Source organism: Apodemus sylvaticus, chromosome 7 (assembly GCF_947179515.1).
Source record: "Apodemus sylvaticus chromosome 7, mApoSyl1.1, whole genome shotgun sequence".
Classification (NCBI taxonomy): domain Eukaryota; kingdom Metazoa; phylum Chordata; class Mammalia; order Rodentia; family Muridae; genus Apodemus; species Apodemus sylvaticus.
In genome coordinates this window covers 101,777,498-101,800,600 of record NC_067478.1, presented here as the reverse complement: position 1 = coordinate 101,800,600, position 23,103 = coordinate 101,777,498, and the positions used below count along the sequence as shown (strand labels likewise).

Here is a 23,103-nt window from a genome sequence, read left to right as displayed (position 1 = left end):
GAGGATTTTAAATGAGTATTTGAAGGCTCACGTATGTGCTAGGTGAATATTCTACCACTGGGTTGCAGCCCCAAACCCTCTTCATTTTTTTAAGAGCCAGTTATCACTTGGTTGTCCAGAGTGGCCCTACCCCAGTCTTAGAATCCTGCCTGACCTTCCAGATAGCTGGGGTGTCAGGCACGCTGCCATATCCAGCTGCTTTTCTTCCTTCGGTGGGTTAGTAGTTTAAATACAAGTTCACCTTTGGTGTTAGCAATCTCTTTGATTATGGCCCAGATCTCTGGTGACAATACAGTCTTCCCTCAGGCAAAACAGTAGGGACCCTGGCAGGATTTGGAAGGTTACTACAGGTCCTTATGGAAATGGGTAGTGCTGCTGTGCACCCTCACAGTGTTGTTACCTTGTGGTCAGTATACACACAAGATACGGAGGTGGAGCTAGAGATTTTTGTGTATTTCTCTGACTTGATGCTGTATTTCACTTCTAGTTTTGCTGAAGAAAATTGTTATTGTGGTTACTATGGTAACCTTAATTGAAATTTTTTTTGTTTTTAATTTATTTATTTTTACTGTTCTGTTAGTTTTGGGTCTCTTTCTTATCTTTGGGTGTCTTTCCTAAATAATCACGTTTTCTTTCTGTGCTACAACCACATTGCTTATATACTCGCTACATGTGTGTGGACTGATGTATACACAGTTGTACCTCTGTTTTTAAGATGGACACTTTAACCCTGAGGTGGTCAAGTATCGTCAGCTCTGCTTCAAGTCACAGTACAAGCGGTATCTCAACTCACAACAGCAGTATTTCCACCGGCTGCTGAAACAGATTCTTGCTTCCAGGAGTGTAAGTAATGCTCAGAGCTAGGTATTCTGCATGGTGTACAGAGTGGGCACTGGCCTTGTGAGCATCATGGCTTCACATGGTCTGATACAGAGACCAAAAGAACCACTGACAAAAGTTGGGCTTTGTCTTGTCCTCTTATGAGTAGGTTTTTAGATTTCAGAGATGTTAAACATGAAAAACAAAGCGCTTCCTAGACTCAGTATTTACAAAGAAAAGCAATGGGTTTCAGACTCATCGTGGGTTTTGAGGATATCTGGGATGCTTTGGAATTGATGTGAAGTACTGACCTGATTGTGTCACGTATATGCAGAACATAGAATTTGGTGGCCTCAGGCTCCCTTCCAGTTTGATAATTCTCTGGGGCAGAGGCTACTGCAAGTGAGTGCTTATGTGCTGGTGTGCATGTGCCTACACAGAGTGCGTGTGACGCAGAGAGGACAGCGTGCTGGAGTGTTTGCCAGGCTTGCCGACAAGTGTCTGTCTTCTCAGCCACCTCACTGGCCCTCTAATGAGTTCTTTAAGTTGTTCTTTGAGACTTTGTATACAAATACCTGGATGTTTAATATGAGTATTAATTCTGAGTGAAGCAGATCAATACTAAAATGGGGTATTTTTCACCATGTAATTCAGGTTGAGTATTTACTTGAAATGCTTACAACCAGAAGTCTTTTTTTGTTTTGTTTTGTTTTAAAGATTTATTTTACATGTGAGTACATTGGTGCTGTCTCCAGACACTCCAGAAGAGGGCATCAGATCCCATTACAGAGGTTGTGAGTCACCATGTGGTTCCTAGGAATTGAACTCAGGACCTCTGGTAGAGCAGCCAGTGCTCTTAACCTCTGGACTATCTCTCCAGCCCCAGAAGTATTTCGAATTTCAGAATTTTTTTAGATTTTTGAAATACTTGTGTATTTTTTTGGGGGGGGTAAGACATGGCTGTAAACAAAATTAGGTTTAATATGCAACTCATGGAGCCTGAAGGTAATTGTATAGCATATTTTCAGTGTTCATTTATTGTGTGTGGATTTCAGTCTGTGACACACGATATAGTACAGCATGTTTTACTTTGTGATGATGTGTTGGTACTCAAGAAATTTCAGATATTGTTTTTTTACATTATGAATGATCAAACTTTAGGTACTTTTTACTGCATATAATCATGTATCAGTAATTTCTATGTCATTTGGAGGGAGAGAGTTAGGCTTTTTTTAATATTGAAGAGAGTAAAACATGGACTTACAGACTGTCCAGAGAACAAGAATGATGATGACCTGGCACCTCATTTGGTCTTCATAGGATCTCTTGGAGATGGCGCGTAGGAGTGGCCCGGCTCTTCCCTTTCGACACAAGCACCATTCACCATCCCGAAGCCCTGAGGAGCGGGAGTGGCGGACCCAGCAGCGTTACCTGAAAGTCTTGAGGGAAGTGAAGGAGGAGTGTGGTGACACTGCCCTGTCCTCTGATGAGGAGGGTGAGTGTCCTTGGGTATTTTTGGGAGTCTAGAGTTTTGGAGCCAGTGGTAGCCATGTATTTCCCAGTAAAGGGGTTCTCTGTCTTGTTTGGGGGGTGAAGAATGGGGCTTAGCAGCTGGTGGTTGAGTTGTTGAGACACTGTTCAGGAGTGACGCCATGCCCTTTTTATTCTTGTGCTATGTGGCACTGAGGTTAGATGGAATGTCTTGGACAGATCCCTGCAGGACAGGGTCTGGGCACAGTAGGCCTCTGGTCCCACTGTGCCACTTGAGAGAACTGCTTTTCCCCTTACAGGAGAGTAGTAGTGACTGTTGGCCTGCTGCAATGCGACCCCATCACTCTGTTGAAGTCTCTCTCCTGGAAGAGCCGTTTAAATGTGTGCTCCAGCTCATCTGGGGAAGGGTCAGAAAGGAATGTGGAACCCTGGCCTCCATGTTGTTGGCTTAGCCCTGTTGAACCCAAATGGCCACTTACCCAATCTCCCCTATTGGAGTCCACAGCCACGTTGGATTTACAAGAAAAATTTTCTTTTGAAGATCTCAGCTCATGGCTTCCAAGCTCTCCAGCACGTTCTCCTAGTCCTGCGGTGCCCCTGAGGGTGGTGCCCACGCTTTCCACCACGGATATGAAAACTGCAGGTGAGAACTGAGCTGATTGATTCTCCTGCAGTTCCAAGACATCATGGTGTAGAAAAGTGAGAGCTCCTTAGGGAGGGGGGACTGCATTCTTGTCCCACACCAAACAGCAGTGCTACTTAGAAGGGGGAGATGTGGAGGACTGTGGCACTGAGCAGGCGTCCGTCCCTGCTTTCCTTTGTTTTGCAATCATTCTCATTAACTAATCAGTTGCTGTTTTTGGTTAAAGAAAGCAAAATCATGCTTGAGCTAGCAGTAGAATGTGTAGCAAGACCCATAGCAACTCAATCTAGGCTGTAAAGACAAAAAAGAACTTGGATTTGGAATAGGAATCAAGGGAGAATGCCTAGCCTCTTGGGTGTACTTATGAGTCTGCTAAGTAACTAAAACCATTTGTTGGTTCATGTATAAAGAAAAAGAGTGGAATGCTGATCCTGAGACATTATGAAGACTTGTGCTGCTTATAGTACACAGAACCAGAAGGAGCTCAGTGCGACCAGAGGCCTACTGTGCTTTTGAATGTCTGAGTGACTAGGCAGATTTAAGTTAGAGCTCCATTGTGAATGACCTGGTCGTGTGGTTTGGTTCATTTACTTTCAGATAAAATAGACCTGGGGGACAGTGACCTGAAGTTAATGTTAAAGAAGCACCATGAGAAGCGGAAACATCAACCAGTAAGACTGTGGTGGGAGTGGCCATTCGAAATCTTCAGTGCCATGCCTCTCATTTGTCCTGAGACAGTGTTAGTCGCTGCCTGGGTTGTGGGTTGTTTTTTTTTTTTTTGTTATTTATCACTGTCAAAGACAGGAGCAACAAGAATGGCTACTTAGCATCAGAGGTATGAGAAGCCAGTCAAGTGTTTTGGCTTTACAAGGCTCCACTGACAGTGTGTGCTTCATTCAGTCTTGTGGTTACACTGGTATGTGACAATCACGGCCTTCCCTCCCATTCCCAGAGGCTGAGTTTATCTTTGGTCCTGCAGCCATAAATAGCAGAGCCAAGAATCAAGCTTGGTGCTACTCCATTATCATTTCCATATGGTACATCAGGTGGAGAAACCGTGCAGAGGACAGACAGCCATCTGAGAGAGGTGATGCAGGAAGATCAGGGGGTGAAAATTGAGTTCTGTCTTCTATGTCCTCAGAACCTTATTTTTAGACTTGTAAACTGTAATAGTATTAAGACTATTATATGCGCATGTGAAATAATGCAGAGGGACTTTATGAACTGGAGCTACCCTAGAGCAGGAAGGGGAGCCAGGCTTTTCACCAGTGAAGAGCAGAAAGTAGTTGGTATTTTTGTATATTTTAATTTAACATATTTCCCTCGGGTATCCCTGACACGCTGTATTTATTAGGTAATTTGGCACAGATACCATCAATTTTGGGTTCTTCTTTAGACCTTTATAACCAGATCTTTGATGTCATATCTAGGATCACCCAGACCTTTTGACTGGGGACCTGACCCTCAGTGACATCATGACTCGAGTAAATGCCGGCAGGAAGGGCTCCCTAGCAGGTAACGACTATGGGTCCCCTCTTAGACACCTGACTTGATGTTAAATTGTATGGCATATTGTCTATATGTGACAAAAATAAGTGGAACTGTAGCCATTTTTATATGCTGACCACCCTTGCTTTGTAATTGCCTTCTGAATTTAAAATTAGCACAGCAGGGCCTGGGGGAGAGGGCTCAATGGACATAGTGCTTGCTGTGCAATGGTGAAGACCTGAGTTCATATCCTAGCACCCATGTAAAAGCTGGGTGTCACAGCCTTCTCTAATCCCAATACTCTGGAGGCCAAGATGGGACCTCTTCAGCAAGTAGTCTAGCTAGACCAGAGAGAGACCCTGCTTCAGGAGAGCGTGATTGAGAAAGATGCTCTGTGTCAGTATCTGGTCTCCGAGTGCACACACATACACACCTACGCATTAATATGCATATAGATGCACATGTACCATACACATGGACACTTGAATAAAATGAAATCAAGCCAAATCAGCACAGCATATTATTAGATGTTAAATTAGAAGTCACTCATTTGAGTTTGGTTTTCAAAAAAACTAAGTGTCTTATTACTGAGTCTTTAGACGGGCTTTGGGGAAGGGTATGTAGCTAAGAACTCTCACTTCATGATGCAGTTTTGTGACTTGTATGTGTGTGTGTTTCCCCCATTCCCAGCTTTATATGATTTGGCTGTTCTTAAAAAAAAGGTGAAGGAAAAGGAAGAGAAGAAAAAGAAGAAAATAAAGTTGATTAAATCGGAGGCAGAGGATCTGGCTGAGCCCCTGAGCAATACTGAAGGGCTCCCAACTCTCTCACAGGCCCCCTCTCCCCTGGCAATATCGTCTATCAAGGAAGAGTGAGTGAGGCCGATAGAACCAACCGGCTGCACTGGGTGGGGTGGGGTGGGGCTGGAGTTAAGTGAAGCAGCCCAGTTTTGCAACTTGAGTTGGCTATATGTGCTGAGCTCCGAGACCGTGCTGGGAAAATGCACCATTTTCTCTTTTCTTAAGCTCTGAGCTCTTGTGCTTACAGGGAGGCTCAGTCAACCTGAATCAATCTGGCATGTGTTCTTTGTCATTTTGATTGTTCCTACTTTAAAAAAAAAACAAAACTTTGATGTGTGTGTGTGTGTGTGTAGGTGCATGTGTATTTGTTACATATGTAGAAGTCAGAAGACAGCTTGGAGGAATTGGCTCCTGTCTTCTACTGTGTGGGGCCCAGACATTAAATGCTTACATTTTCTTCCTTCCTTGTTAGACCCTTGGAAGACATCAAGCCTTGCCTTGGAATCAATGAAATATCTTCCAGTTTTTTCTCTCTTCTGTTAGAGATCTTGCTGCTGGAGAGTCAGGCTACCCTTCCTATGGTAAGAGTTTTAACAATGCTGGAAAGCTTTGCAGTTGCCGTGCTCTTGAGTGGTCTCTGGCTCTGGTTCTGCTTGCTTTCTGTTGCTGTGATAAAGACTGTAGACAAAGCAACTTGGGGAGGAAAGGCTTTATTTCAGCTTACAGTCCACCCAAGGGACATCCAGGTGGGAACATGGCGGAGTGCTGCTTACTGGCTGGCTCTCTGTGGATTGCTCATCTTGCTCTCTAGAGCACCCAGGACCACCTGGCCAGAGGTGGTGATACACATGGTGGCCTGGCTCCTCCCATAGCAATTATCGATCAAGAAAATGACAGAAATCAGATGGAGGCAGTCCCTCAAGAAAGGATCTCTTCGCAGATGACTTAGGTTGTGTCACCTTGATAAAACAAACAGCACTTGTGGGAAGTAGAACTGGGTATATATGCCCTGCTCTGACATCTTGGAATTGCCGGTAAAAACAGAAACTTAATTGTGGTTCATGTTTTTCTCTCCCTCAGCTGGAGGACCGGGTTTTGGACTGGCAGTCTTCTCCAGCCAGCTCCCTCAACAGCTGGTTCTCTGCTGCCCCCAACTGGGCTGAGTTGGTGTTACCTGCTCTGCAGTATCTTGCTGGAGAAAGCCGAGGTGGGGTCTTGTCTGTGAAATTTTATCATGTTTTCCCTCTTTTGTCTAAATTCTTGCACTAAATTTGTCCAATAATACATTCGCATCAACACATCCTAGGTGTCTTTCCTGACAAACTGAAATAAACAAATGAACAAACAAACAAAGCATCAACAACAAAACCAACTCAAGCTCTTCCAGAGCTTAGGGCTTATGTCTGTTAGGGTTAGCATTACTCTTGTTCATGCGATCTATTTCTTGCAGCGGTTCCTTCCAGTTTCTCTCCATTTGTTGAATTCAAAGAGAAAACTCAGCAGTGGAAATTGCTTGGTAAGTAGTCTAGACCTCGAAGAGATTTGTTTTGTTTTCCTGTCTCTCCTTTTTTTTTTTTAATGAGAGGAATCAATGATGGGAAGATTGAGAGGTGTGCTTGGAGATCCAGGCAAGCAGGGAAATGTATCTTAGTGCTTTTGAGGAGGAACTGCATCTCTTGTCACAGTAGGAGGAAGGAAGGGAGAGAGTGCTCCACGGTCCCTGCCAGTGCGGAGGTGGAGAGCAGGGAGATGGTGCGTGCATGCGTGAACCCTGGCTGGGCTGGCTCTCCATTGTGTACTCACTGGCGCCCTCTGCCTCTCTGGCACTTACCCAGTGCCTGATAGTTGGGTGTACTGCAAAGGCCAGAGTGCAGATCAATGAGGTAGCTTTTGATTTGTGTTGAGCTGGCCTTTCTGACATAGCCTACTTGTGTGGTCCTGATCCCATGGTGGTTCTAGCTGTGTAAAGAGATGTGGGTACCATCAGGAGCCAGATACTCTGGTAGGAATCCACGTAAAGTGATTCGGAAAGAGGTCATAGAGGAGGAAGTAGTTCTTGTAGGCAGGTCACAGACTTACGCTTCTTGCCTCAGGCCTTTTTACTGCTGCACCAGTGTGGGGAGTAAGTTTTCTCACCTACAAGAGCAGGGTTCTTCCCTGGTGTAAACTTTTGTAGCATCTATTACAGCATTACCTCTTCTAGAATTGGTTCTGGTTATATGACCTCATTACTCACTTGATGTGACCTCTGAGGACAGAAAGTGAATCTGTGTCATGGTCCTAGCTTGACGCCCATGCCTGCTGCACAGTGGCTGCTTTATAAATTCTTGTTGCGTGCAAGATCTGAAAAGTGACAGATCCTGGAGCTTACCCAGGCAGTGAGGAGAGTGGCGTGAACGTGTGGGCAGGGCCAGTGACAGGTTCTGGCCTGTTCTTTCTGGCATAGGTAGAGCTGTGAAGAGAAGGCAGGATTCTGAGGAATCCTCTACATTTCTTACTTTTTGTCTGTGCCCCACCTTCACACCATAGGTCAGTCTCAAGATAATGAAAAGGAATTAGCTGCGCTCTTCCACCTGTGGCTAGAAACCAAAGACCAGGCCTTCTGTAAGGTATGCCTTTTACTTTCTCATTATTTGGGTTTTTTGAGCCCCTAAGTTAGTGAAAATTTTCTAGCTCATTTACCTGGTAATTTTTCCCTTCAGCAGGAAAATGAAGACAGCTCAGATGCCATGACACCTGTCCCTCGAGTGTGAGTATATTGTTCTTGTGGTGGGTGGTTTCCTGTGAAGCCATGTGGTAACATTGTTATCCTGGCTCTTCTAACATTAGTCCCTGTGTTAGAGCTGTAATGGCTCTTTGAGACCGGAAGTCCACTGACACATATGCCTTAACATCCTTGCAGAGGGCACACGTGCTCTCAGTAAGAACAGCTCTTGACTGTGGTGGTCTCTAAAGATAGATAGATGGTCTGCCTGTAAAGAAGGCCATGGCGTTCATGTCCTTGACTTGCAGTACTGTGTTCTTCATTCCAAGCCATCTCATTTTCCTATTCCTACCAGTGCACATTACGGTGCAGAGGACCAGTGTTAGTGTGATCCCCCGACACACACTCTATATGTAGCCATTCACATAATGGGGATTTAGAACTCAAATTCTGAGTTCTTTGGAAGGCAGAAAGCCCACTCATGACTTGAAGTGCTTTGTTCCCCCCCAAGAGTAACTTTTTTGTTACTAAATTGAGCTAACTTTCAACAGTACTGAAAATAGCAGGTGAAGATGCTACCCTCTTTCCGTTTATTCCAAACACTTGAGGATACTAAGAATGGGGTAATGTGGGAAATCAGTAGGGCTTTTGTGGTAGAAGCTGAAGAACAGACTGAGCAGGAGTTGAGTACTTATGAAAGGACATTCTCCCACGCTGCCAAGGGAATCGTTCTAGGTGCCAAGAAAAGGCTAATGGACCTTCTGGCTCTCAGAGATGATACAGAATTCTTTATGTTCCAGAAGAACTGACTATGTGGTTCGACCTAGCACAGGAGAGGAGAAACGGGTTTTTCAAGAGCAGGTAAGATCTCCTTAGAAGTTGTAAACACAGAAGCACTGAGTCTGGCTTATCTAGATCTCAGCTCCTTGGGCATTCAGATCCTTCAGTCCAGATAGTTCATTGGCTGAGGCTATTTGTTGGGATAGAAATAGTTTGGTGAAAGGGTAAGAAAACTTTTGACTATCTTTTCTTCCAGGTAGCAAAATGTATTTACTCTCTTGCCATTTTTTGGGTGGCTGTCTGTGAGGACTATCTTTCCCCACTGTGGCTGGTCACTGTTTTTTGTGGGCCTGCTCGTTTCTTTCTTGTATTGGCATCTCATTTGATCCATCTAAGAGAGTTCTAGGGAGAACTCCACTAATTCTGAGGTAGCAATTTTTGCCTTTTTTTTTTTTTTGGTAGGAGCGTTACAGGTACAGCCAACCCCATAAGGCGTTCACCTTTCGCATGCATGGCTTTGAGTCTGTGGTGGGGCCAGTGAAGGGCGTGTTTGACAAGGAGACCTCCCTCAACAAGGCTCGGGAGCACTCACTGCTGCGCTCTGACCGGCCTGCCTATGTCACCATCCTGTCTCTCGGTATGTGGCCTGTATTTATTACCGGGCTTTCTTATTTGTACCCAAGGCTTTCCTCACATTAAATCGATACTTCCTGTACTACAAAACCTCACCCCCTTGCTCACTCCATCCATTGATAGGATAGAAGGTCAAAGCTGAGAGATGACAGGTGGATTCTGCCCTGGTAGATTGATGCCAAGAGTCACTGCTGCTTTCTGGAGTCATCTTCATTTTGATGAACTGCTCACAAGCTAGTAGTTACATAAAGTACAGGACTTTGCTTTCTTAAAGGATATTTTTCCTGAGAGCAGTGACACAGACCTGTGACACTGTTCTTAGGATGCTGAGGCTAAAGGACTGTTGTAAATTGAGGGCTGCCTAGGCTACACAGTGGATTTGAAGCCACACAGTGACATTGTCTCAGAAAGTGAAAGAACAAGGAATTCTTTGTATTGTGAGCCCTTTGGTAGTGAGGCCTGTGGACTCCTTCCCAGAAGTAAAATTATGCATTTGAATCCCGCCCCCCCATCCCCCTTCCAACCCCTAGATAGGATTTTTCTGTGGACAGCCTTGGCTGTTCTGGAACTGGATCTATAGACCAGGCTGGTCTTGAACTCAAGAGATCTCCCTGTATCTACCTCCTGAGTGCTAGGATTAAAGGTGTACACCATCACAGCCCACCTGCATTTAAATTATTTTTGGGGGGGGGCGGGGGTGGTAGTGGTGGTGGTAAAGAAATATTTATTTATTTTACATATACAAGTACACTGTAGCTGTCTTCAGACGCACCAGAAGAAGGCATCAGATCCCATTACACCTGGTTGCTACCCACCTTGTGGTTCCTGGGTATTGAACTCAGGACCTCTGGAAGAGTAGTCAGTGCTCTTAACTACTGAGCCAGCTCTCCAGTCCCTTGCATTTCAATCCTTAAAATACTTAGAGTTATAGAAAAGGACAATCATGCTTCAGTAATTATTAAGTTGTTAAAACATCTAAATACAAAACTATGCTTCTGTTATGATAATGAATGATAAGACCCAGTAGCTGGTGTTTTAATTTCTGTAACTTCCCATGGTGGTCAGTGTAAGTGATTTTGTGTGGTATACTTGTAGCATGAAAAGTATTTGATTTCTCATGTAATAGCATAGAAACGTAAACATGTGGTTTACATTTGTTGATAATTGAAAGAAGTGCTAACTTACTTTTCTTACCAAGCTTATAGAACTACTGGGTCATCTTTCATCTTTCCTGTATACATGAATGCATTATTTTGGTCTAATTCACTCTTTACTCCCTCCTCCACTGTTCCCTGGTCCCTCCTCCCAGACACCCTCCCAGCTTTTTCACTAAAAATGGATATTATATATGTTTGTGTGTATTCTACTAAGTTCACTTAGTGCCATCTGCATGCATCTAGGTGTGGTGTGGGTATAGAACTGTCCACTGTAGCATGGGTAATCTACCCTCCTCAAAACAAAACTGACATTATCTCCAGCTTGCTGCCATGACTCCTGGAGCTTTGCAACTAGAACTGGAACCTTTCAAATCCCTCCCATCTATGCTGGAATAGTGACTAGATAGATCTTGTGCTGGTCTTGTGTAGTGACCACACTTTTGAGAGTTAGGAGAACAACTCCTCTCACATCCAAAAGGTACTGTTTTCTATTAGTTCTCCTTAAGCGCTGTCTCTTAAAATCTTCTCACCCTCTCTTCTACAGCATTCCTTGGGAGAAGGGAGTGTGATGTTCTGTTTGGGGATGAGAACCTCTCTATTCAATTCTAAGGTGTATCCACGGACCTATTTTTTTGCCATAGGTGTGTTAAACGTGTAGGAAGGTGCAGTGCAGTGTTGATGGCCAGTAGAGGGCAGTGTGCCCCTGACCAGTCAGGTGAGGCTCAGGAACTGTATAATCCTAGGGAGCTCAACCCCACCACAACAGGTCAGGAGATGTTGGCATTCATTGGAAGCTTCACTTGACTCCTGCATTTTGCATTTTCTCCTGTCAGTTCGGGATGCTGCAGCTCGGCTGCCTAACGGAGAAGGCACTCGGGCAGAGATCTGTGAGCTGCTCAAGGACTCTCAGTTTCTTGCTCCAGATGTCACCAGCACTCAGGTGAGTTAGAGAAATAGCTCTTCTTGGCTTCATTTCAGAATGTGTTTGAGAAAAACTATTAGGAAATGTAAGTTACACCTTTTTTTCTTGTGCTACTGAAGGTTGTACACATCAGGAACATGTTTTACCAATGAACAATGTGTGTTTTCCTACCATAAAATCTTAAAATATATATATATAAATAAATAAAAGAATGAGTAAGTCGGGCGTAGGGTGCATGTCTTTAATCCCAGCACCTGGGAGGCAAAGGCAAGTTTGAGGCCGGGACACCCAGAGAGCTACACGGAGAACCTTTGTCTGGAACCGTACCCCCACCCCACCCCCACCCCAAATCAAATGACTAAAAACTAGCTAGGCATGATGTCGTGAGCTTATAAACCAGCTACCTTGGGAGGCTGAAGTAGGAGGAGTTTGAACTTGAAGCCTGGACAGCATAGGCTCCTGATTGTTCAGTGGGAGAGTCTACACATAATGCTGGATGAGGTGGAAATCTTTAATACTAATTCTTCAGGAGATTTACTTAGAACCTGTGGTCTAGCTGGCCTGGATACACAATGAGGCAGAAACAGCAAGAGAGACTCTGCCTCAGAAACAAGGTAGATGGTAATTGTCTTTAGTCAGGGGTTCTATTGCTATGATGAATTACCATGACCAAAAAGCAAGTTGGGGAAGAAAGGATTTGTTTAGTTTATACTTTCACGTCCTTGTTTATCACCAATGGAAGTCAGGACAGGAACTCAAACAGGCTGGAATGTGGAGGTGGGGGCTGATGCAGAAGCAGTGGAGGGTGCGTTCACTGGTTCTCGTCTCCTGGCTTGCTCAGCCTGCTTACTTACAGAACCCAGGACTACCAGCCCAGGGATGGCACCACCCACAATGGACTGAGCCCTCCCCTGGTGATCACTAATTGAGACAATGCCTTATAACTAGATCTCGTGGAGGCATTTTCTCAAGTGAGGTTCCTTCCTTTTTGATGAGTCTAGCTTGTGTCAGTCAGTTGACACACACAGCCGGCTAGTACAGTAATAGTGAGAATAGCACTGTGACCGTCTGACCTCCACACATGCATTTTGGCAAATGTATGCCTGTACTCACATCATGCATACAATAAGAATAATAAAATAAACCCATTAAAAATACTATGGCCAGGGGGGTAGAGAAATGGCTCAGTGGCTAGGAAGAATACTGTTCTTTCAGAAGACCCAGGTTTGATTTCCAGTATCCACATAATATCCACATGGTAATTCACAACTTTTTTTTTTAATAGAATAGAGTTTATTTAGGGCATGAGGAGGGGACTTAAGAGGATAGTAGAGACAGAAAAAAGCAGGGAGGGGGAGGAGAGGAATAGAAGAGTAGAGGTAGCTATAAGCATGTGGAGAAGGGGAGACAGCGGGAGCAAGAAGGCAAGAGCAAGATCTCTCTCTCTCTCTCTTTTAAATTTTTAAAATAAATTTTGTGTGTAGCGGTGCCTATGTTAATTTATGCCACCATATGAGTGTAGGTACCCATGGGTCCCAGAAGAAGGCATGGGATCTCCTAGAGTTATCAGGTTGAGCCATCTGAACCAAGCAAGCATTGGTCCTCTGGAAGAACAACAAGTGCTTTTAACTGCTGGGTCAGCTCTCCAGCCCTCCTTATTCTGTAACAGAGGGAAGGGCTCCACAGTTACTTAGCTCATCAGATCCTTAGTGAAGATCAGCTTGTGTCTTAGCTGTACACAATTCTTTCCAAAGTGATTAATGAGCCAGTGGTAGGACAGAGCTAGGTTGAGGTCTCTGGCTTTTACAGCTATTGGTTGGAGTTGTCCCACACCTCCCTTTCCTCTGTTCTTAGGTGAACACAGTAGTGAGTGGCGCACTGGATCGATTGCATTATGAGAAAGACCCTTGTGTGAAATATGACATTGGTCGGAAGCTGTGGATCTACCTGCATCGCGACCGGAGCGAGGAAGAGTTTGGTATGAGGCCTTCAGTATGCTGACTAGATGAGGGGCATCTGCCTTTCTATCTATTACTCTGTTGGCATTCAGTAGGATTATGGAACAAGAATCCAGTCCACCAACAAGGCCTTGGTCATCTTATTTTGTTTTTGAGAAAGATTCTTGCTGTTTAGCCAGCTATGACTATGTGTGGAACTCACTATGTGGGCCAAACTGGCTTTGAACTTGAGATGATCTTCCTTTGTCACCCCAGTTCTGGGCTTACAGTTGTGTTAATCATGATGGACTTTTTGTTTTGTTTTGATTTGATTTGATTTGAGATAGAGTCTAAGCAGGCTGGCCTAGACCGTACTGTTTTCCCTCCGTCTCCTGAGAAGTGAGTGGTATTACAGCTTCTGCTTGGAGAGGCTGTGGTTTTTAGCAAAGCCCTTCTGGATTTTTTTTCCCCCGAGATAGGGTTTCTCTGTATAGTAGCCCTGGCTGTCCTGGAACTCACTCTGTAGACCAGGCTGGCCTTAAACTCAGAAATCCACCTGCCTCTGCCTCCCAGAGTGCTGGGATTACATGCGTGCACCACCACTGCCCAGCCTAGCAAAGCCCTTCTGATTTAGCATGCCTAAGTCAAATTTCCTAACCTGTCTAACATCATCGTTTGTAGAACGGATCCATCAAGCTCAAGCAGCAGCAGCTAAGGCCAGAAAAGCTCTTCAGCAGAAGCCCAAGCCGCCATCCAAGACGGTAAGTCACCTCATAGGAGCGTTTCACTCATAGAGTGTGATGCAGCAGCTCAGCCTAGATACTTGCTTTCATCTGACCCAGTGCCTCAGGAGCCTTCTTTCATGATGCCTGAGGTAGATGTTCTTTTTTCTTCTCTAGAAGTCCAGTAACAAGGAGGGCTCCATGAAGGGCCTTAGTGGTCCTTCGGAGCAAAGCCAGATGAGCCTCAGTGACTCCAGCATGCCACCTACCCCAGTCACGCCCGTGACCCCCACCATGCCAGCATTGCCCACCCCCATCTCTCCTCCACCTGTGTCAGCGGTGAGCAGAAGCAGCTCCACCACTGTCTCTGAGCCAGCCAAGTCTAGCTCAGGGTAAGCACCTAGGTATCTGCTCTTCTTCTTTCCCTCCAAAGTCTTTTTGTATTTACATCCTGAGTTTTTGTTTTCTTCCTATCGATTTTCCTCAGTGTTCTTCTGGTGTCGTCACCAACAATGCCACAGCTAGGAACGATGCTTTCCCCAGCTTCCATCCAGACTCCACCCAGTTCTCAGGCCACTGCTCGGGTTGTCAGCCATTCCAGCTCAACAGGACTACCCCAGGTTCGGGTGGTAGCCCAGCCTAGCCTTCCTGCTGTCCCCCAGCAGTCAGTAGGGCCAGCACAGCCGCTGCCCCAGATGTCAGCAGGACCACAGATGCGTGTGCCAGTCACTGCTACACAAACCAAAGTAGTACCCCAGGTAAATGGATGCTGCATGTCACTGGGATACAGGACCATGTGGACCAAGAGGTAGGCTAGTGAGTCCACACAAGCCGAGCTTGAAGACCTGGAAGTCACATATTGTTGGTGTTGACAATGAAGCTTATTGAAATAACTCTTTTAATATGCAAAGCTTCAGGGAAAATGTTCAAAGCTGGGAAAGTACTTTTAGGTAATTTGCTTTACATGTTGGAAACAAGACCTTCACACTTGGACCAGGGCTCTGTAGAAGTGGAATGAGATTTCAAAGGTTGTGCTTCTAAGTTCCCACTGGGCCATACCTTTGTGACTCAGATCAGAGTCCTGTTTTGTCTCATTTTCCTCCCCTGTATGTAAAAAACCAAAGAATCACATTTGTTTCAGTATTAGGAAATGAAATAGGATGTTAAATGTAAAACATTGCAACCGTTGTACAAATATAGGAAATGCAGTGTCCATTCAAGTAGGGCCCCTGCTTGCTTGGCTGGAAGCATTTGGGTGTCTAATTGGTCTGTTGACTTCATATCTCGAACCAGGCAGTTATGGCAACAGTTCCAGTCAAGGGGCAAACTGCGGCGGCCTCTGTGCAGCGGCCTGGACCTGGGCAGACAGGGCTTACAGTGACAAATCTTCCTGCTGCCGTCAGCCCTGTGAGCAAGACAGCCATGAGTTCTCCTGGGAACTCTGCTCCAAGTGCCTCCACAACAGCCGTCATTCAGAATGTCACAGGACAGAACATCATCAAGCAGGTTGGTGAACCTGACTCTACATGGTGTCCTAAAGCTAAAGCAAATGACTGATGGTATGGGATGCTACTAAATAGTTTGGGTGCCTGTGGGGAAGGCTTTGTTGTCTTTGACTCCCGTTTGGAGATTTATCAGGTGAGTATCACACCCTGTCCTGACTGGCGGGAGGCCGAGTTCTGAAGTGTCTTCCGTCGAAAGGCGCCGCAAAACCGCAGCTGCTTGCCGCCCGGCTGGTCAGCGAAGGTCAGTGGTCGTGGGCGCAGGGCCTAACTGGACCCTGTGTCGCCTTGGTTCCACTGCTGATGGCCCTTCAGCTGGACCAGCCACTGCTGCACTGCCACCGCCGCTGCCGCCGCTGCCAAGGAGTATCACACCCTGACTCTTCAAAGGGCTGAGTTCTTCTCTTTCCTTGTATTTCAACATTTGGTAGCTGAAGTTTGGGGTTATGTTTCAGTTTCCCTGGGTTTATGCAGTTAACTCCCATGGCATACTTTACTACAGGGTTTTCAGTTCATCTTTGTAAAGGTGGAGTATATATTTTTTTTCCTTGACTGTGAATATGCAAGTATGATCTTTGCATTTGTGAAGCCACTGGGCAGTGGTGGCATGTGCTTTTAATCCCAACACTTGGAAGGCAGAGGCAGTGGATCTCCAAGTTCTAGGCCAGCCTGGTCTGCCGCAGAGTGGTTTCTAGGATAGTTAGGGCCACACAGAGAAACCCTGGCTCAGGGTAAAGAAAACTTGTGGAGCCAGTTGGCATCTAGGACTAGAGCAGAGCCTCTCGTGTGCTTTCCCCCCACTGTGCAGTTTATAGATGTTAGCCGTCAGTCATGGCATTGTGGGTAGATGTTGCTATTACACCATTGTGTAGAGGAAGAAGTAGAGCCATGTGATGACAAAACATTTCATACAACAGTCACATGTTGTCTTTGGGGGAATTTAGGCATGTGTTTGACAAGCTAAATACTTTGTGAAGCTCACATGTCATAGGAGAGGGAGATAATAGTTAAGTCAGCATCAGATAATAAGACACACTGGTGATTTGAGTAAAGATGGAAGATTGCGTATTGTGTTATGCGTATTTAGCCATGATGCTAGAAAGTGGCTTCTCTGAAGAGGTGAGATTTGAAGGAGATGAATGAAGCTGCTGTGCCACACAATGGAGACCTGGAAATAGAATACCTTCTGTGTAAACCTGCAAAATAAGTGTCTTACATCAGAAACACTCTGGACCAGTGTCCCGCCATGTCACTGTGGTTGCAGTTAGCACACAAGCAGCGCATGTCGGAAGGTTGATAGTGCTTACATTATGCTGAACTTCGTTTGATTCTGACTTGAATGAGATGGTGAGCCAGATTGTGGATCTGGCTTGTAGTTAATCCTTAGCTACTGGATACAGTGCACTTGGGGAAATAAGAATAAAACCAGGGAGATTATGTAGAGCACTTGCAGCAGACCAGGTGGGAGGTCTGGAAGGCATTTGTCAGATATGTTAAGAAGTGAATATAGCTTGTGTAATGCTGGTAGCTTGAATGGGAATCTAAAAAGTCTTCCTGTGGGTTCTGGATGGAATGGGTAGGTACAGTGTTATCATTTACGAGAAGGGGATAAAGTTGAAGTGTGGACAATATGGGACACAGAAATTCGTGTATTCCTGCTGCAGATTGGGCAGCACCTGGGTGGGCTGTGGTACAAAATATTGATGAGACTTAACACTGTGTGTAACTGTTAAGTAGATGTGACTAGGACCAGGATGTGGATTGTTAAAAGGGAATGGCAGATGAGGAATTAGAAATAAATAAATGAATCATTTAAAAAGAAATTTTGCTACTGAAGACAGCATAGAATTTGAATTGAGTGTTGTGTGCAGGTGAATCATGAGGCAAACATATTTGATTTTCTTTTTTTTCCTGTTTTTCAAGACAGGGTTTCTCTGTATAGCCCTGGCTGTTCTGGAACTTACTCTGTAGACCAGGCTGGCCTTGAACTCAGAAATCCACCTGCCTTTGCCTCCCAAGTATTGGGATTAAAGGCATGCGCCACCACCGCCCAGCTTGCTAGGTTTTTTTTGAATGGCCAGTATCGTTTGTACTTGTTTTTTATAGCAGTGATCCAATAGAAGGGACACCGAGAGAAGGGCATGAGTAGAATAAAGTAGTTAAGCTATTACTTATTGGGCACTGTGGAGCTGGTAAGTGATGAATCCAGAGAGTCTGACTCCAGAACCCTTTCTTGGAGCTGGTACACCACACTGTTGCTTAGAATAGGTGGGCTTGTTGTAAATAGATGGATTTAAGATACCAGAGTATGGTGGGGAGATGGGGAAGGGCAGGCCAATATGTGTGAGCTGATAGTACTTGCTGCATACCGATGGCATTGTGATTAGTGTTTTTAGCTTAAGAAAAAAACACCTTTGCTAAGTTGCATATGTATGTCTCCCTCCTCATTCTTTCTTTCTTCCTTTCCCTTTCCCTTTCCCTTTCCCTTTCCCTTTCCCTTTCCCTTAGCTCCATAGTAGCTAAGCTAAGAGTTGACAGTTCCCTTTCCTTTTCCCTTTCCCTTTCCCTTTCCCTTTCCCTTTTTCCCTTTTTCCCTTTTTCCCTTTTTCCCTTTTTCCCTTTTTCCCTTTTTCCCTTTTTCCCTCTTTCCCTTTCCCTTTCCCTTTCCCTTTCCCTTTCCCTTTCCCTTAGCTCCATAGTAGCTAAGCTAAGAGTTGACAGTTTCCTTTCCTTTTCCCTTTCCCTTTCCCTTTCCCTTTCCCTTTCCCTTTCCCTTTTCCTTTTCCTTTTCCTTTTCCTTTTCCTTTCCTTTCTCACAAAATAATTTATCTTTTGGTTGTTTGTTTTGTTTTTAATAGAGCTTAAAATTTTGGCTCTTACTGTGGTATAAGCCCAAAATAAGAACAATTTTTATACATTGGAGTTCATTGTCATAAGGCTGTACTTCAGTGTCCCTCACATCACCAAAGGATTTTACCTCCATAGTAGCTAAGCTAAGAGTTGACAGTTCTGCTCTGCCAAGGAATGAATTGTGGGCACAATTATTTAGATACAGAGTTCCTGCTATGGTCAAATCTATCTGACTTGAGTGATTGTCATCATTCTCGGCCCACAGGGAACAGGTTACATTCATTTAAGAAATGGTGTGTGTATTAAGATGGTCTATCCATGAAGTCAGTCATCAACTGGTTCAATGAACAATGGTTCTGCTTGGAGGGTGGCACAGACATTAGGTGAGGGTAAGATTCTGGTTCATTGGCTGTGATGATTTTTGAAAAGCATTCATCTCAGAAAAAGAGTAGCTTATAAGGTCCTCTTCTTCAAAATTGATACAATAATTATAAATATCAAGCAAAACATTCAGTCTTTGTTGTTCTCTTGCAAGCCACCTCCTAAATTAATTGTCTACATTTGTTTTTGGCTGTATAAATAATTTTGCAATATGTAAGCTGTTCTGAAAACTATAGTATAGTGTAAAAAGATCAAATAAATTCTACTAATAGAGAGGCTGAGATAGGAGAAGCATTTCAAGACTATTCTGTGGTACACAGCAAGACACTGTCATGTACAAACAAGCAGAAAGTGTATATAGACTGTACAATATGGGACCTATTTCTTCAATTACCAAATGAGACCACTGGGTGACAGCCAACAAATTTCTAATTCCTCATATTTTTGAATTTCAATCGATTGGGATATGTTGGTAATACTAATTTTCATATTAAGGATTTAAGGAAAAGTGATTGTTACTTCCTGTTATTTTTGTTGTTAGAGATGGAATTATGTTTGTGTGGGTCTGTTGAAAGATGACTTTCTTGCTTTTTCTAGGGTATAGTTTTCCCTCCTTGTTGGTGTTTTCCATCTATTATTCTTTATAGGGCTGGATTTATGAAAAGATATTGTATAAATTTGGTTTTGTCATGAAATATCTTGTTTTCTCCATCTATGGTAATTGAGAGTTTTGCTGGGTATAGTAGCCTGGGCTGGCATTTGTGTTCTCTTAGGGTGTTTACGACATCTGCCCAGGCTCTTCTAGCTTTCATAGTCTCTGGTGTGAAGTCTGGTGTAATTCTGATAGGTCTACCTTTATATGTTACTTGACCTTTTTCCCTTACTGCTTTTAATATTTTTTCTTTGTTTAGTGTATTTGGTGTTTTGATTACTGTGACAGGAGGAATTTTGTTTCTGGTCTAGTCTATTTAGAGTTCTGTAGACTTCTTGTATGCTCATGGGCATGTCTTTCTTGAGGTTAGGGAAGCTTTCTTCTATAATTTTGTTGAAGATATTTACTGGCCCTTTAAGTTGAGAATCTTCACCCTAAGGTTTGGTCTTCTTGTGTCCTGGATTTCCCGGATGTTTTGTGTTAGGTGCTTTTTGTTTTTTTGCGTTTTCTTTGACTGTTGTGTTAATGTTTTCTATGGTATCTTCTGCACCTGAGATTCTCTCTTCTATCTCTTGTATTCTGTTGGTGATGCTTGTATCTATGACTCCTGATTGCTTTCCTGGGTTTTCTAGCTTCAGGGTCATACTACTTTGTGATTTCTTTATTGTTTCTAGTTCCATTTTTAGATCCTGAATGGTTTTGTTCAGTTCCTTTGCCTGTTTGTGTTTTTCTATAATTCTTTAAGGGATTTTTGTGCTTTCTCTTTAAGGGCTTTAGTAGTTTACCTGTGTTCTCCTGTATTTCTTTAAGGGAGTAGTTTATGTTTTTCTTAAAGTCCTCTATCATCATCATGAGAAGTGATTTTAGATCCGAATCTTGTTTTTCTGGTGTGATGTGTATCCTGGACATATGGTAGAAGAATTGGATTCTGATAATGCCAATTAACCTTGGTTTCTATTGCTTATGTTCTTATGCTTGCTTCCCGCCATCTTGTTATCTCTAGTGCTGCCTGCCCTCACTATATCTGACTGGAGCCTGTCCTTCCTGTGATCCTGGTTGTGTCAGAACTCCTCAGAGTCAAGCTGTCTTTGTAATCTTGTGATTGTGGGATCCTGTGGTCTTAAAATCCTTGGTGTGTTTGAGCTCCTGGGAGTCAAGCTGCCTCTGGGACCCTGAGATCCTGGTGTGACCAAGCTCCTGTGATCCTGTGGTCCTGGGGTCCTGTGATCCTGTAACCCTGGGATTCTGGGATCCTATGATCCTGGGCCTATAAAAGCACCTAGGAGTGGAGTTTCCTCTGGGTGCTATGGGATTAGCTTCAGAGTCTGCTCAGGGCACCAGCCCAGACTGGAAGGAACCCCTAAATAATGTATCTTTATATACTTTAAAATATCCCAGTTCTTGTGGGGTGGGCTGGTAGGTGTAGCTCAGTAGTGAGGCCCTGGATTAACATCCTTTGGGAGGGTGTGTCTGCTTTATTAAACCTCATGTATTACCCATGCTATTGCTAGTAACTGTGCCAGAATTCCAGCTTAATCTCTTCCATTGCTTCCTAAAGCCAGGAAAGGACTGATAAGATTGACAAAGTAATAATAATTGAAGCTGGGTAAAGGGTGCATGGTTTAATTACATTTTTCTTTACCTTTGTTTATGTTTACCATTTTTCAAAGTAAAATGTTAAAGATGCATGAAGGGTATGCCCACGAGTAGATGTTGCCTAATCCAGCTTAGCACTGTGACTCTCCTCTTTGTACTCTGTCTTCTCATCTAGGTGTCAATCACTGGACAGCTTGGTGTGAAGCCCCAGACAGGCAACAGCATTCCACTCACAGCCACCAACTTCCGTATCCAGGGTAAGGATGTCCTGCGCCTGCCACCTTCTTCCATCACCACAGATGCCAAGGGCCAGACTGTTTTGAGAATCACTCCAGACATGATGGCCACATTGGCCAAGTCTCAGGTTACAACAGTCAAACTGACTCAGGACCTCTTTGGGGCAGGAAGTGGCACTGCAGGCAAAGGTATCTCTGCTACCTTGCATGTTACTTCCAACCCTGTGCACGCAGCTGACAGCCCTGCCAAGGCCCCTTCGGCCAGCGTCCCTTCATCAGCTCCAGCAGCTACTACCGTGGTCAAAGTAACTCCTGATCTCAAGCCAACAGAGACTTCGAATTCAGCTTTTCGCTTGATGCCAGCTCTTGGTGTGAGTGTGGCAGAGCAGAAGGGAAAGAACACAGTGGCCTCTTCAGAAGCAAAACCCGCTGCCACAATCCGCATCGTGCAGGGCCTGGGAGTGATGCCTCCTAAAGCAGGCCAAACCATCACTGTCGCAGCACATGCGAAGCAAGGAGCCTCTGTTGCTGGTGGGTCTGGGGCTGTCCATTCTTCAACGGTGTCCTTACCCAGTATAAATGCCACTGTGTCTAAGACTGTAGCTGTGGCTTCCGGGGCAACAAGCACCCCCATCAGCATCGGGACTGGAGCCCCCACTGTTCGACAGGTTCCTGTTAACACTACAGTTGTGTCCACATCCCAGTCTGTGAGTAATATTGATGGAAAGATTTTAGCCCTCTGTTCAAGACACTACTTTCTGGGAGGAGATAGGTGTCTTAGTTAGGGGTTCTGTTGCTGTGATGAAACACCATGACCAAAAGCAACTTAGGGAGGACAGGGTTTATTTTATTTAGCTCACATTTCCATATTTCTATTCATGATTGAAGGAAGCTGGGTCAGGAATTCAAACAGGAGAGGACCCTAGAGGCCACAGAAGGGCTCCCTTAACCTGCTTTCTTTAGATCCCAGAACTACCACCAGCTCAGGGATGGAACCACCCAAAATGGGCCAGGGCCTCCCCATCAATAGCTAAGACAATGTTTTATAGCTGGATCTTTGGAGGCATTTTTCTCAGATGTGGTTCTCTCCTTTCAGATGACACGTAGTTTGTATTAAGTTGGTATAAAACAAGCCAGGACAACAGGGTTTTGCTCCATAGCTCAGGCTGGCTTAGAATTTGCTGTGTGTCTAAGCTGGTCTGGACTCTTGCTCTTTCTATCTCCATCCATCAAGTGCTGGGATTGCAGGTGTGCATCGCTAAGGCCAGCCTGGGAAAGCTGTTTGGGTTCATCCCCTTCCCTTAGGAGACGGAGAACTCCCCGCATCACTTCCATTTGACATATAGAGTTAGGCTGTTGTTTTGGGATACAATTTACAGAAGTGTAGCATATATAAACATCCATAAAGATTACAAAGAACCACGTAGTAGTGGTGCACACCTTTAATCTCAGCATGTGGAAGGCAGAGACAGGTGGATCTCTGAGTCTGAGGCCAGCTTGGTCTACAGATTTAGTTTCAGGACAGCCAAAGACGCACAGAGAAAACCCTGTCTTGACATTCCCACCCTTTTCCTGAACATTCCATGTGTATACATGTGGCTAAGAATGTCTCCGTGTCATTGTAGGCCATACTCAGATACTGACCATGTCCTTTTTAGTGGTGTAGTAGTACATCCTCTGCCGCAGCAGTGGTCTACTGCAAGTGTTTAAAATACATGGAATCAAAGTTTTGATACTCTAACTGTGCTGCCGAAAAGACTGTCAGCTACATATTTTTATGTGCATAGGAA

At 44.5% G+C, this 23,103-nt stretch overlaps 1 protein-coding gene across 7 annotated transcripts in view; it reads left to right on the top strand.

The window, feature by feature from the left end:
• Nfrkb (nuclear factor related to kappaB binding protein) overlaps positions 1 to 23,103 on the top strand; it is a 34,766-nt gene that overhangs the window by 7,007 nt on the left and 4,656 nt on the right. Inside the window, exons 4-23 of one of the 7 annotated variants that reach the window (XM_052188760.1) lie at positions 716 to 843; positions 2,140 to 2,314; positions 2,852 to 2,953; positions 3,551 to 3,624; positions 4,384 to 4,468; positions 5,132 to 5,312; positions 5,714 to 5,822; positions 6,322 to 6,448; positions 6,692 to 6,757; positions 7,771 to 7,850; positions 7,947 to 7,990; positions 8,749 to 8,806; positions 9,188 to 9,362; positions 11,349 to 11,455; positions 13,292 to 13,415; positions 14,056 to 14,135; positions 14,274 to 14,488; positions 14,584 to 14,854; positions 15,390 to 15,602; positions 21,253 to 22,020. In XM_052188760.1, the coding sequence (XP_052044720.1) occupies positions 716 to 843; positions 2,140 to 2,314; positions 2,852 to 2,953; positions 3,551 to 3,624; positions 4,384 to 4,468; positions 5,132 to 5,312; positions 5,714 to 5,822; positions 6,322 to 6,448; positions 6,692 to 6,757; positions 7,771 to 7,850; positions 7,947 to 7,990; positions 8,749 to 8,806; positions 9,188 to 9,362; positions 11,349 to 11,455; positions 13,292 to 13,415; positions 14,056 to 14,135; positions 14,274 to 14,488; positions 14,584 to 14,854; positions 15,390 to 15,602; positions 21,253 to 22,020 (3,182 nt within the window). Of the gene's footprint in view, positions 1 to 715; positions 844 to 2,139; positions 2,315 to 2,815; positions 2,954 to 3,550; positions 3,625 to 4,383; positions 4,469 to 5,131; positions 5,313 to 5,713; positions 5,823 to 6,321; positions 6,449 to 6,691; positions 6,758 to 7,770; positions 7,851 to 7,943; positions 7,991 to 8,745; positions 8,807 to 9,187; positions 9,363 to 11,348; positions 11,456 to 13,291; positions 13,416 to 14,055; positions 14,136 to 14,273; positions 14,489 to 14,583; positions 14,855 to 15,389; positions 15,603 to 21,252; positions 22,021 to 23,103 lie in introns of all 7 variants that reach the window. The other 6 variants (XM_052188759.1, XM_052188758.1, XM_052188757.1 and 3 more) reach the window with 6 other exon arrangements.